Consider the following 15,089-nt stretch of genomic DNA (forward strand, 5'->3'; position numbering starts at 1 on the left):
ACTATGTTCAGATTATTTCATTTCTAATTAAATTATAGCAATCATTTCTACATTTGCATCCACATATAAATTAGCTTATGCAAATGTTATGTAAATCTGTGTCCTCTTTGTTGCCTAAGTGGCAACCCTAGCGATCCCCACTGCAGCCCACCTGTGCTACCTCAAAATCTTATCTGGACGACCAGGAAACCCTCCAGAGCAGATTCTCAGGAGTTGTGGAGGATTGCAGGGGGAAGGGAAGAGGGAGAAAGTCCCATCACACTAATGGACTTCCAGTAGCACAACATTGGATCTAGCCCTGTATCTCCTGTCTTTTGACCCTACACAGGATTGCCATCATCCTGCAGTGCAGTTCACTGGACTGCCAAGTTCAAATTGTTCCTATACAACTGCCATTTAATTCATGCTGCCTCATGCTGGTTAGCATCTTTCCTGCAGTTATATTGACCTTTAACCTGCCTGAAGGCTGACCTGCTTCTACACCCTCCCCCCCCCTTATTCTCCCAGTCCTCTAAGAAAGCCTATAATACTGTGGTTCCCCAACTATTCAGAATTATAAGAGCCAAAACACACATTACTTTAAAGATGTTGCTAGCAACTACATCTTTTTTTTTTTTAACTCAGGAGCAGGGTTGGGCAACTTGTGGTTCTCCAGATGATTTGGCTTACAACTCCTATCATCCCTCACCATGGGCTACACTGGCTAGAGCTGATGGGAGTTTCATGCCAAAACATATGGAGTTGGAGGGCCACAAGTTGCCCAACCCTGCTCTAGAGCAAGTGCAGGGCCCCCTGATATGGATCAGGAACTCAGGAGGGAGGTGTTAGGGGGCTTTAACCCTTTACACACACACCCCACTGAAGTTCTGATCTCAAATGTTCGTGCAGTATATATTGCCAAGTAGTTATCCACTTGCTTCAATGGATCACTATTTGGCAATATCAATTGTTGGTGCAGGGTAAGGGGGCGATCCAGTATGAGTAACAGCACTTTTGTCTGTGATATTATGTTAAAGTAATCAATTTATCAGGAAGTATATTTGCAAAGCTGGTTGCCTTTTTTCTTTCTTGTTTTTCTTGTGCATTTCAAAATGGAACAGAAAAACAGAAAATAACAAATAACAAAGTGATGTTATATGTCTGATTTAATAGATGAAATAGACATTCAAGAAGCTAAATAAGAAAGGACACTGAACTATTAAACTTATATTAAGTCTGAATTTCTCAGTTGCTTGCAAGCATGACACACTGAATTTTTGTGAAAGTAAGTTTCATGTGGTAATTACTTTTGACCTGAATTTCTCAAATACATTCTGCATTATTTGTGTACTTCTCAGGGTTGAATGGACTGGCAATGAAGACCATCTGTAATTTTCCTCTAGAAAACAACAACAACAACAACAACAACAACAAAATACAAATACATTTCACTTACTTTGTCTATTACTTGGGATCAGGATATGCCACTAATAAGCTGGATTGTACCTAGTGCTGCTATAGTGATAAGCTTACTATAGTAATAATTAATAAGAACTGTTATTAATTTTTATTCCAGCCTTCTCCCAAGAAGTTCAGGGCAGTACATGGTCTCTCTTTTTGATCTTTGCAATGGTCTTGTGTGAGCTGGTTAGATGAAAGATGGTGACAGGCCCAAGGTCACCCAGTAAGCTTTTGTGGAGGAGTGGGAATTTGAACCCAGGTCTCCTGCACCTAAATCCAACACACCAGTGACTACACCACACTGCTTCCAACATGACCAGCTTTATATGCAGATTTTTAATTGCCTGGAAAGCCCCTTTATAATTTGTTGTTGTTCAGTCGTTCCGTCGTGTCCAACTCTTCGTGACCCCATGGACCATAGCATGCCAGGCCTTCCTGTCCTGCGCTCTCTCCCGGAGTGTGCTCAATTTCATATTCATTGCATCAGTGATGCTATCTAGCCATCTCATCCTCTGTCGTCCCCTTCTCCTTTTGCCTTCAGTCTTTCCCAGCATCAGGGTCTTTTCCAGAGAGTTTTCTCTTCACATCAGGTGGCCAAAATATTTCAGCTTCAGCTTCAGTATCTGTCCTTCCAATGAGTAGTCAAGGTTGATTTCCTTTAGGATTGACTGATTTGACCTCCTTGCAGTCCAGGGGACTCGTAAGAGTCTTCTCCAGCACCACAGTTCGAAAGCATCAATTCTTCGGCGCTCAGCCTTCCTTATAGTCCAACTCTCACAGCCATACATTACTAATGGGAAAACCATAGCTTTGATTAGACAGACCTTTGTCAGCAAGGTGATGTCTCTACTTCTTACTATGCTGTCTAGGTTTGCCATAGCTTTCCGCCCAAGGAGCAAGCGTCTTTTAATTTCATGGCTACAGTCACCGGCTGTGGTGATCTTGGAGCCCAAGAAAGTAAAATCTGTCACTGCTTCCGTTTCTTCCCCTTCTATATGCCAGGAAGTGATGGGGCAGATGCCATGATCTTAGTTTTTTGAATGTTGAGTTTCAAACCAGCTTTTGCACTCTCCTCTTTCACCCTCAACAAGAGGCTGTTGAGATCCTCTTCGCTTTCTGCCATTAGGGTGGTATCGTCTGCATATTGGAGGTTGTTGATAATTCTCCCAGCAATCTTAATTCCGACCTGTGATTCATCCAACCCAGCGTTTCTTATTATGTACTCTGCATATAAGTTAAATAAGCAGGGTGACAATATGCAGCCGTGTCGTACTCCTTTCCCAATTTTGAACCAATCGGTTGTTCCATGTCTGGTTCTTACTGTTGCTTCTTGACCCTCGTACAGGTTTCTCAGGAGACAGGTAAGGTGGTCTGGTACTCCCATCACTTTAAGAATTTGCCACAGTTTGTTGTGATCCACACAATCAAAGGCTTTAGCATAGTCAATGAAGCAGAAATAGATGTTTTTCTGGAATTCTCTTGCTTTCTCCATGATCCAGCCAACATTGGCGATTTGATCTCTAGTTCCTCTGCCTCTTCGAAACCCAGCTTGTACTTCCGGTAGTTCTCGGTTTGCATACTGCTGAAGCCTAGCTTGTAAGATTTTGAGCATCACCTTGCTGGCATGTGAAATGAGCGCAATTGTGCAGTAGTTTGAACACTCTCTGGCGTTGCCCTTCTTTGGAATTGGAATGTAAACTGACCTTTTCCAGTCTTGTGGCCATTGTGTTCCAAATTTGTTGGCATATTGAGTGCAGCACTTTAACAGCATCATCTTTTAGGATTTTATATAGCTCAGCTGGAATACTGTCATCTCCGCTAGCTTTGTTGTTAGTAATGCTTCCTAAGGCCCACTTGACTTCACTCTCGAGGATGTCCAGCTCAAGTTCAGTGACCGCACTATCATGGCTATCAAGGACATTCAGATCTTTCCTGTATAGTTCTTCTGTGTATTCTTGCCATCTCTTCTTAATCTCATCTGCTTCTGTTAGGTCCCAGCCTTCTTTGTCCTTTATCATGCCCGTCTTTGCACAAAACATTCCCTTGAGATCTCCAATTTTCTTGAAGAGATCTCTAGTCTTTCCCATTCTGTTGTTTTCCTTGATTTCTTTGCATTGTTCATTTAAGAAGGCCTTCTTGTCTCTCCTTGCTATTCTCTGGAACTCTGCATTCAGTTGGATATATCTTCCCCTTTCTCCGTTGCTTTTTGCTTCCCTTCTTTCCTCAGCTACTTATAAAGCCTCATCAGACAGCCACTTAGCTTTCTTGCATTTCTTTTTCTTTGGGATGGATTTCGTTGCTGCCTCCTGAACAATGTTACGGACCTCTGTCCATACTTCCTCAGGAACTCTGTCTATCCGGTCTAATCCCTTAAATCTATTCCTCACCTCCACTGTATATTCATAAGGGATATGATTTAGGTCATACCTGAATGGTTTAGTGGTTTTCCCTACGTTCTTCAATTTAAGCTGAAATTTTGGAAGAAGCAGCTCATGATCTGAGCCACAGTCAGCTCCAGGTCTTGTTTTTACTGACTGTATAGAGCTTCTCCCTCTTTGACTGCAAAGGACATAATCAATCTGATTTCGATATTGACCATCTGGTGATGTCCATGTGTAGAGTCGCCTCTTGTGCTGTTGGAAAAGAGTGTTTGCTATGATCAGCATGTTCTCTTGGCAAAACTCTATTAGCCTTTGTCCTGCTTCATTTTGTGCACCAAGGCCATGCCTGCCTGTTATCCCGGTGATTTCTTGACTTCCTACTTTAGCATTCCAATCCCCTATGATGAAGAGGACATCTTTTTTTTGGTGTTAGTTCTAGAAGGTGTTGTAGGTCTTCATAGAACCGATCAACCTCAGCTTCTTTGGCCTCAGTGGTTGGGTCATAGACTTGAATTACTGTGATGTTGAATGGTTTGCCTTGGATTCGTACTGAGATCATTCTATCATTTTTAAGATTGTACCCCAGTACTGCTTTTCCCACCCTTTTGTTGACTATGAGTGCTACTCCATTTCTTCTAAGGGATTCTTGCCCACAGTAGTAGATATGATGGTCACCTGAATTAAATTCGCCCATGCCTGTCCATTTTAGTTCGCTGATTCCCAAGATGTCGATGTTCAATCTTGCCATCTCATGTTTGACCACCTCCAGCTTACCTTGATTCATTGACCTTACATTCCAGGTTCCTAAACAATATTGTTCTTTACAGCATCGGATTTTCTTTTCACCACCAGTCACATCCACAGCTGAGTGTCCTTTTGGCTTTGGCCCAGCCGCTTCACTCTTTCTGGCGTTACTTGGAAATACCCTCTGCTCTTCCTCAGTAGTATATTGGACACCTTCCGACCTGAGGGTCTCATCTTCCGGCGTCATATCTTTTCGCCTTGTGATACGTTCCATGGGGTTTTCTTGGCAAGGATACTGGCGTGGGTTGCCATTTCCTTCTCCAGTGGACCACATTTTGTCAGAACTCTCTGCCATGACCTGTCCGTCTTGGGTGGCCCTGCACAGCATAGCTTATGGCTTCACTGAGTTACGCAAGCCCCTTCCCCACAACAAGGCATTGATCCATGAAGGGGTCCTTTTATAATTACTGTCTGGTAATAAAAACCTTTAGATTGTTTGTAATCTTATAATAAAAAAGATTACACCAAAGATCTAACAGTAAAATCATAGTGGTTCAAATAATCTTTAGAGATTTCAGAAGAGGATTTACTGCCCAATCCTATGCATGTTTACTCAGAAGTAAATCCCACTAAGTTCAATGGGGATTTGACCACTATGTCTTGAAACTGAGGTTCTTTATTTGCCTCAGGTCATATCTGATTACATGCTCTCACCCACCGCAGCAAATAGGCCCTCAGGGCCAAAGCACACATTACTTCAGTCAATCAATTTTTATTATTACGGTCAATGACCAGCATGACAAATAAAGACACACATAAAACTCATAAAGTAAATACATCTAGGGTGCATAAGAGAAGATAAAATAAAATAGGAGTAAAAGCATAGAATGGGATAAAAAGGAGGAAATGCAAGACAACAGTATTATAAATGTATTATCATATTACGATTATCCAGGAGGAGATTTTGAGAGTTTCTGAGATCACTTCCTGGCAAGATTTGCATGCTAGAGCACAAAAATTTGGCAACACTAAAAGTAATGGATGCATTTTGGTCAAAGAGGAATGAAAAAACATAAAAAGCACCCGATCATCCTGGTAGTTTTAATAGAACAGGTTCAATAAAATGTTTGCGTAAGTCGCAATAAAAAGAACAATAAAAAAGAGTCACCAATTCAACCTGTCCAGAGCCACAGGGGCACTTGCATTCACAGTTGGGGATTTCATTATATCTTCCCTCCAGAACTGCTGAGTGTGCCAGTGAAAAGGCTCTATGATGCTTTTGGACTGAGATCACGGAAAGATCATTTGCTGGCTTATTTGGCTGGAGTGCTCTGTCAGATAAAATATGAGGTTACGCCAAGATCATGTTGGCACTCCACATCTGCGATACATTGGTTAAGGATCATTCTGGCCTTTTCATCTCCCGAAGAGATAAGGTGGCCCCAAGAATATCTGGGGCTTTTGAGGCAGGGTTTGCTTCCATACTGACTGAAAATCATCTAGTATGATTAGTGAAGCTAAACTAGTTGGGAAAAAAAGATGAACTTCAGCCAGGAATTAAAGATAGTGAAGCAGGCTATAGTTTCAACCTTCTGAAGGCCAGTCTCCAGTCGCAGGGCAGATTTGGGGTGCAGCGACATACTTGGAGAATAGCTCTAAGAAATTTAGATTGGGCTACTTCCAGTGATGTAAAACTGGAATATGGGCCAAGTTAATACCATAAAAACTTGGGTTAAGATTTAGCCTCAAACAGCTTAATTGCTGCTGGCTGGTACATAATTGTTGTTCAGTCGTGTCTGACTCTTCGTGACCCCATGGACCATAGCACACCAGGCCTTCCTGTCCTGCTCTCTCTCCCGGAGCGTGCTCAAATTCATATTCATTGCATCGGTGATGCTATCTAGCCATCTCATCCTCTGCCGTCCCCTTCTCCTTTTTCCTTCAGTCTTTCCCAGCATCAGGGTCTTTTCCAGAGAATTTTCTCTTCGCATCAGGTGGCCAAAATATTTGAGCTTCAGCTTCAGTATCTGTCCTTCCAATGAGTAGTCAGGGTTGATTTCCTTTAGGATTGACTGATTTGACCTCCTTGCAGTCCAGGGGACTCGTAAGAGTCTTCTCCAGCACCACAGTTCGAAAGCATCAATTCTTCGGCGCTCAGCCTTCCTTATAGTCCAGCTCTCACAGCCATACATTACTACTGGGAAAACCATAGCTTTGATTAGACGGACCTTTGTCGGCAAGGTGATGTCTCTGCTTCTTACTATGCTGTCTAGGTTTGCGGTAGTTTGAACACTCTTTGGCGTTGCCCTTCTTTGGAATTGGAATGTAAACTGACCTTTTCCAGTCTTGTGGCCACTGCTGAGTGTTCCAAATTTGTTGGCATATTGAGTGCAGCACTTTAACAGCATCATCTTTTAGGATTTTAAATAGCTCAGCTGGAATACTGTCATCTCCGCTAGCTTTGTTGTTACTAATGCTTCCTAAGGCCCACTTGACTTCACTCTCTAGGATGTCCGGCTCAAGTTCAGTGACTGCACTATCATGGTTATCAGGGACATTCAGATCTTTCCTGTATAGTTCTTCTGTGTATTCTTTCCACCTCTTCTTAATCTCATCTGCTTCTGTTAGGTCCCTGCCTTCTTTGTCCTTTATCATGCCCGTCTTTGCACAAAACGTTCCCTTGAGATCTCCGATTTTCTTGAAGAGATCTCTAGTCTTTCCCATTCTATTGTTTTCCTCGATTTCTTTGCATTGTTCATTTAAGAAGGCTTTCTTGACTCTCCTTGCTATTCTCTGGAACTCTGCATTCAGTTGGATATTCAGTTGGAGAGCCAGTGTAGTGTAGTGGTGAGAGTGACGGACTGGGAGCTGGGAGATCCGGGTTCTAGTCCCCACTTGGCCATGGAAGCTCACTGGGTGACTTTGGGCCAGTCACAGACTCTCAGCCCAACCTACCTCACAGGGTTATTGTGAGGATACAACGGTGAGGAGGAGGATAATGTAAGCCGCCTTGAGTTCCTTGCGAGAGGGAGAAAGGCGGGGTATAAATGCAATAAATAAATAAATAAATAAAATATATCTTCCCCTTTCTCCCTTGCTTTTCGCTTCCCTTCTTTCCTCAGCTACTTGTAAAGCCTCATCAGACAGCCACTTGGCTTTCTTGCATTTCTTTTTCTTTGGGATGGATTGAGTTGCTGCCTCCTGAACAATGTTATGGACCTCCATCCGTAGTTCCTCAGGCACTCTGTCTATCAGGTCTAATCCCTTAAACCTGTTCCTCACCTCCACTGTATATTCATAAAGGATATGATTTAGGTCATACCTGAATGGTTTAGTGTTTTTCCCTACGTTCTTCAATTTCAGCCGAAATTTTGCAGGAAGCAGCTCATGATCTGAGCCACAGTCAGCTCCAGGTCTTGTTTTTACTGACTGTATAGAGCTTCTCCATCTTTGGCTGCAAAGGACATAATCAATCTGATTTTGGGTACATAATAGCCAGTACATAATAGCGTCCGTTGTTGCAAAAAGGTTTAGTATGGCAGAAGCACTCCTCTGGGCTAACAGGGCGGTGCATTCTGCATGCACTTTTCATCTGCCATTAGCTTGAAAAACAATGCCCAAATGTTTGAATATCTTTGCCTGTTCAGTCTTATGACCATTTATGCACAAACTATATAACTTTGGTCTTTTGGCAAAGACCATTACCTTTGATAATGTTTTCTGGTAATTTATTTGGAGATGTTCATCATGGCAACATTGAAAGAGCTCGCAAAGCTCTCTTCAAACCTATAGGCAATTGGGACAGGATCACCACATCGTCAGCATGTAAGTAGTACCGACTGGCACCTGTCAGCTAGCTTAGGTGGATGGATGTCCGAGCGGTCTAGATGTTGACTATATTGATATAGAAGTTAAACAAGAGTGGAGCCCATATGCAGCCTTGCTTTACTCCTTTAGATGTTGAAACTGGGCCAGAGAGAAGACCTTCTGAGTTACATCTAAGTTTTAAGTTGGTGCTACTTTCATGTAACTTATACATGAGGAGTAAAAGTCAACGATCCACCATAGAATCCCCAAATTGTTCCAGAGTCTATATTTGGGAATGGAATCAAAGGCAGATTTGAGATCTATAAAGGCTGCAAACAGAGATGGTCTGGTTTTACTGATGTATTTTTCCACCAGGAACTGCAACATGAGCACCTGATCCATGATGGAGTGATCAGAAAGAGACCATATGCTTGGACCTAACTGCATGGATAAGCGGATTCTACGCTGCTCTTTGTGCACTCTTCTTTTTAACTTTAAGTAAGGTTTTGTATTTTTTTTAATTAAAAAGAAGTTAGGTCATCTGGAGGCACTATTGAAGGGTTTTCTTTATAGGTCCTAAATTTGGCAAAGAGGGCTTTTTGTTGTTGTTGTTGTTTTGCAGCAATGTACTCATAGTCAAATCATCCCTTAGATCTGAACTGATTAGTCAGTAATGTCCCTACATTTTTAGATGTTAGAGGAGCCTTTAGCTCATTAACCAGTAGTGGTCCAAAATTCCATGGTTCAGGCCCACTGTAAGAATGGAGGAGCAATCATGTGGAAATAATCTGTGTTCAGCAACATCTTGAGGCACCTTTCTGCCCCCTCAGACCATCTGATCCTGGTGGTTCTGGTGTCGGTCTCAACATTGGGCTGAAAAGCAACATCAACATACATTGTTCTAGGGGCTTCATAAAGGTAAAGGTGTCCCCAGCCAGTCGTGTCCGACTCTAGGGGGTGGTGCTCATCCCCATTTCTAAGCCAAAGAGCCAGCTCTGTCCGAAGACGCTTCCGTGGTCATGTGGCCAGCATGACTGAACACCCAGGTGCACGGAAGTGGTACCTATTTATCTACTTGCAATTTCTTGCTTTCGAACTGCTAGGTTGGCAGGAGCTGGGACTGGCACCTGACCAGAGGAAAATTCTCCTTTAAAGAAGTAGCAAGCAGTTACATTTCCCCCATTTTTTTTACTCTAGAGTAAGGGCAGGGGCACTGATCTGTGACCCTAGCATGGGGGTAGGGGGCTTGAACCCTTCCCACCACTACCATGGTCCTACTCCAGATCAGAGGGATGGGTGCCTGCACTATATATATATATATATATATATATATATATATATCCTGTAGTATATGCAGAACCTGCAGTAGATATAGATATAGATATCTGTGACTGCAATAGTTATCCATTTTCTTTTATGGATCACTATTTGGCAGTTTTGAATTGCAGGTGTGGGGGAGCAATCTGGATTGGGACTTTCTTACTCTAGAGTAAAAAAAGGAACACAAGATGTAGCCACTTCAGGGCTGGCCCAAGACATTTTGCTTCCTGAGGTGCAGGGGAAGATGGCGCCTTCAGCATTTCATCTACAAAAGCCCACCAGACTGGCAGCTGAATCTTACTTCAACACCGACAGTGTCTTCTATTGAGGGCAGCAGGCTAAGCTTAGGGGGCAGCCACATGGCACACATGGCTCTGTCCTCCAACACTTCATTGCCACTCTCTGCCTTTCAGCATCTACTGCCTGAGGTGGCTGCTTCACTCTGCCTAATGATAGGGCCGTCCCTGAACTTTAAAATAATGTGTGCTTTGGGCCTCAGTTTCAAGTCTCTGGTAACTATTTGCTACTTTTCCTCTTTTATTTAGTAATTCAGGTACTAGTAAATCTAGTCAAATCATCAAGAACAAGAAAAATGACACCTGCCACATACCCTACACTTAAATGTAGTACCCGGGCCAATATAACTTTAGAACCCTTTTTCATTCAGTCTAATTTAATCTGTGGTGTTGACGGTATATGCATAACGCTATGATGTGGCATTTGAACTTTTGTTACCAGGAAGAAAAGACAAGGGCATATTCTTGAGTATCTTTTTGTGTCTGTGTCGAGAACGTTGCTTGTCAAATGTTTATATTAATTAGATTTCTCAGTTGCCTTGACATTTTAATGAACTGCAAAATATATATTAATATAGAAACAATTGCTCAGTGTGGTTGCAAAGACCAATCGCATGCCAGGGAATTGCTTCAAATTGTTTTATTACAAATTTTAACACTGAACCTGTTTATGGAGATCGGGAAAGGATGAGGTACTGAGCAATGCAGATCTGTTAATGCTCCTTCAAAGGCAATGTCTGACTTTTGCTTTCTAAATATTTACAATAAACTTTATTGTAAAAGTTTGAAAACTGAAAGCCAGACTCTGCCTTTGATAAAGGCTTTACTTGATTTGTCTGGAGAATGTATAGATTCTGATTCTTTGGTGTATATATGTGACTGGGAGCATAGAACTAATTTGCATAAAGGTAAGAAAGGAGGAAGACAAATATGGTCCCTTAGTCCATCACAGTTACCTGCAATAATGGTCATTTCTAGATACGTGGCTATTTGACAACATTCTTGGGGAGAGCAATCCTATGGTCCCAGGAGAGCATCCTGGGGACCATAGGATTCTTCATAGACATTGCTATGACCTTGGAAGGGAAACTCCAGGATCCAATCCCTCTCCCTGCTGCTTTGTTATTTAAAAAAATAACACACACATACACACAAACCTTTTCCAGGTGGTTTGGATAATTTGGTCCAGAGATCAGGAATTAATCTGCATCTATGCTTATGTATCTCCCAAAAGCTCTAAGGATTATGATCCAGATATTTATAGAGAACTTACTGGGGAGGGTTGGTGAGGAACATCTCATCTTTCCTGCTTTCTTGAGTGATTTTGATACACAGCTGAGGAGGAAATGAAATAGTAATAATGAAGAGGATGGGACTGATAATGGAGCATACTGGGGGGTCTTTCATGCAAGGGGTCGGTAGCATTCTCACAACTGACTTTTAGAATCTTATCTGGGCAAGTATTCTGTAGATTCTACAGTGTAGAAGGGCCAGTGTTGGTTGTATTCAATATGGACTGAGAAGCCTGACATGCAATTTTAATCTCCAAGACAAGGTGGCATATCTTTTAAAAAGGCATGACATGATTCAGCTGAAGAAGATGTTTTAAGGGCAGTTGGTAATGTTTTAACTCTCCCATATTCAAATTAAGCCAGTACAGAGAACCAGCTTACCAAGCGATGGTTTTGTTTGGTTGGCTGTATTAATGAAAGTGTGTGTCCATGCAATGGGTGGAATTCGCCCAAATTGGGACCCTAGCGTTGGGGATAGGAGAACTTTAACTCTTTGCCCCCTATTGTGGTCCAAATCCAAATCAGACCCCCTATACCTGAAATTTATATTACCTAAAGGTGATTCATTTGATAATCTCCTATCAGAATTTGCAGAGCATGTAGGCAATAGCCCTCTCCCTTCTCTTGTCCCCTACCAACAGCTATTCTGTTGCATACTGTCATGCTCCTGATCCATAGTGCGTTGACATGGTCTGGGATCCCAGCCCTTTGTCCTCAGAAGATGAGGCCCCTGATTTAATGGAAAAGGGCTCGGCTACAGAAAGGCACCATGAGGTTTCCACCTCCTTAGGACTTATTTCCTCTGGAAGGCTCCAAGGATCAGCCCCCTTATATCTGGAGGAGATTGCATTGCCATCCTCAGATTCTGAGGACTCCAACCATGGAGATGCCACCACACCACAGCCACTTCCATGCTGTCACAACCTGAGGCTGCTGAAACAGACCAGGCCCTTTAAGTGAGAAGGCCTCAGTAGGTATGGAGGTGAGGCTGACCAGCCTAAAGAAGCTAAAATCATACTTAAGGCTCATTCATTATCTGGTGCTCGTTGGAGCAACATACAGTCAGGCTCTTTTGGCTTCCATCCCCATCACTTGGAGCTATCTGTGGTGCTTCTCTGTTCCTGCCTCGGGAAACCTGACTCCTGCTTGGTTAGAATCCAACTGAATCTGACATGCCCTAGGACTTCGGTGTGAGCCAGATCCATAGTGGATACTGTGTAGCCCAGATGTCACAGTTCTCAACAACATTGGCCCCTCACTGCAACAGGGCTCACTGGCTGAAGCAGAAAATGTGTCAGGATGTATTGTAATTACACAGTGGTGTAGGGAGGGCACATGGACAACTCAGGGGCACGCTCATCTTTATTACTATTTCATAAGCCTCAAGGCTGAGTCCAGTGGTGTAGGGAGGGCACATGGACAACTCAGGGGCACGCTCATCTTTATTACTATTTCATAAGCCTCAAGGCTGAGTCCTGGCATTGAAAGCAAGCTCTGGGTTAAGCTTTGGACAGTGATATAAACAGTCTCAGAGGATTCAGCTCTCTGGCTGAAATCAAGTACTAAGAGGGGAAACATATGTATTTGTGGAAACTTGGGAAGGGAATTAAAAATGATAGAAATGAACATGCTTAGCTTTGGAGCTGAGTGAGGAAAATGTACTGTATTGGAGAGTGGACCAAGACCAACACAAAGAGGGCAGGCAGTTCATGCCGGTCTTTTATTTCTTGTTACTATTCAAATAAATTGTGTTTGCTCGTGAGGTAAGGAATAATTCCACACAGCACTAACTTGCAAAGATGTAGCAATTTTATTGCAAACTAATTGGAAGCAAAATACAGTTTCTTATGTGGCTTCTTCACATGGAGCTTTTATCCTGCGATTGAGATGGCTTCTTCGCAGACGTTTGCAGGCTCTTTACATGACACCGTGATCATTCAAGGCGCCTCCTCCACTAAATGCCCTTTGTGATCATTGTCATTGGAGTCATTGTGATCCTGCATTTTAAACGGAAGCAGAAAGCCCTGTTTTAAATGCAGGGTTTTAGGCTGGTGTAGAGATGCCCATGGTTTGACATTCACTTACCAATACAGTTCTTCCATTCCTATATACATCATAAAATCCTAAACCTGTTCGTTCAGTGTTATAGCTTACCCTATCCTTAGGGCTTGCTTGAAATTGTTCATTGTTTTCCCATTACTTTGGTAGCCACCATGATGGATTTTAATGTCCCTCTGCCTTCAGCCAACAAGATGTTCCTTACCAAAGCTGTGGTGCTGTCTGAATGCATCATAAATTGATTTCCCTTCATACAGTAGAGTTCCATTTATCAGCAAAAATTGCCACATATAAGGGGAAAAAAGAGTAATCTGAAATGATTCCCAAAGGTTAAAGCAAGCCTCTTGCTTTTCAAAGGAAGCAGTGATGGCATAACAACAAAGAAGAGTTGGACTGCAAGGCCCTTTGTTAAATAATCAAGGAAACCTTGGATTTAAGGTAATTGTAATCCTAGTGAGTTCAATGGAATTAAAATGCGTTAAAATGAAGTTCTTTAACTGAACTGGATGGTGGATCAGGCTATAAACCAAACCGCTGTTTTACATTTGTAAAAGATATTTCATGCTTCCAAAGAAGCGTACCAAACCTTGGATATCGACACAGGTGAAACATGCTTGGCTATATATTGTAAAGTGCTCCTCTAGATTTCTTGTCACAAAGATTTCAATAAACTCTGGCAGTTCACCTTCTCAATATTACATATTCATTAACAGTGCAACAACTCCTTCATGAAATATCATCAGCATGCATCTTTGCATGTCTAGTATTGTGTTGAATGGTTATCACAAGTAGTATACATTTGGTATAGTATTCTAATCTGATGATATATCCAACACAAAGAGAATAGGGGGATAAGAAGAGGAAGAGGAGGAGGAAGAGGAAGAAGCAGCAGCACAAGGCCATTCATTCAGTCAGAGGAGTTGGATATAACCAAAGGTTTTGATTGAAATAAATCTTCTTTGAACGCAGTACTTTGACTTAACTGGATGGCTTATGCTCAAATCTATTCAGTAATCATCCCTGTTAATGATATGCTGGATTCTCAACTATTTTCTTAAAAGAAACCAATCATTTTCAGAAACACATGCTATAAGTGCAATTTTGGATTTTGTGCAGAAAGTGCGTGGTGAAATCCTATAGCCTGTTTATATCAATGATTTGTTTGGATCAGTAGATTTGGAGATCATTTTTTCTTCTCAGTTTACTGCTTAGAAGAAAGCCAGATAGAACTAAGACCATGGCTGCCAGAATCACAGTAGAAACAGTAAGTGGACGGAGAGCTTCATTCTTTTCTGGACTCACGCTCTTAACCAGCCCTGTAAACGAGAAATACAGTTTAGAATAATTGGTTACCGGATCTAAGTATATGTTGAGCAAAGGGCTGGATACACCTGATCTCGTCTGATCGCGGAAGCTAAGCAGGGTCAGCCCTGGTTAGTACTTGGACGGGAGACCGCCTGGGAATCAGGCTTCCTGCATTCAGCAGGGGGTTGGACTCGATGGTCTTGTAGGCCCCTTCCAACCCTATGATTCTATGTCTGTGTCTGTCGGTATTGTACAAGATGCCATTCAAAACCCTTAGCTTAAGAGCAAGTTCACACATCTACATGATCATCATCTGATGGCAACGTAATTATTCACAGCTATGAATAATCTATATCGGATGAAACAACACAGAGTTCTCATTTTACGGATCACCTCAAGTCACACAGCTTTCAAAGGAAACATTTAACATATTAATCCATAAGTCA

The 15,089-nt window shown here is 42.2% G+C and overlaps 2 protein-coding genes across 3 annotated transcripts in view; both read right to left on the reverse strand.

Annotated features, from left to right (window-relative positions):
• The window catches only part of LOC146350943 (uncharacterized), a 351,952-nt gene that overhangs the window by 120,741 nt on the left and 216,122 nt on the right, over window positions 1-15,089 (reverse strand). The window lies entirely within an intron of this gene.
• The window catches only part of LOC146350946 (scavenger receptor cysteine-rich domain-containing protein DMBT1-like), a 61,379-nt gene continuing 59,278 nt past the window's right edge, over window positions 12,989-15,089 (reverse strand). For both annotated transcript variants that reach the window (XM_084845978.1, XM_084845977.1), the window contains one exon: window positions 12,989-14,654. In XM_084845978.1, coding sequence (XP_084702104.1) covers window positions 14,506-14,654 — 149 coding nt within the window. In that variant the 3' untranslated portion in view covers window positions 12,989-14,505. The remainder of the gene's footprint in view (window positions 14,655-15,089) is intronic.

This window comes from Heloderma suspectum, chromosome 3 (genome assembly GCF_057233095.1).
Source record: "Heloderma suspectum isolate Gila_16-S chromosome 3, 16-S_ref, whole genome shotgun sequence".
In the NCBI taxonomy this organism is placed as follows: domain Eukaryota; kingdom Metazoa; phylum Chordata; class Lepidosauria; order Squamata; family Helodermatidae; genus Heloderma; species Heloderma suspectum.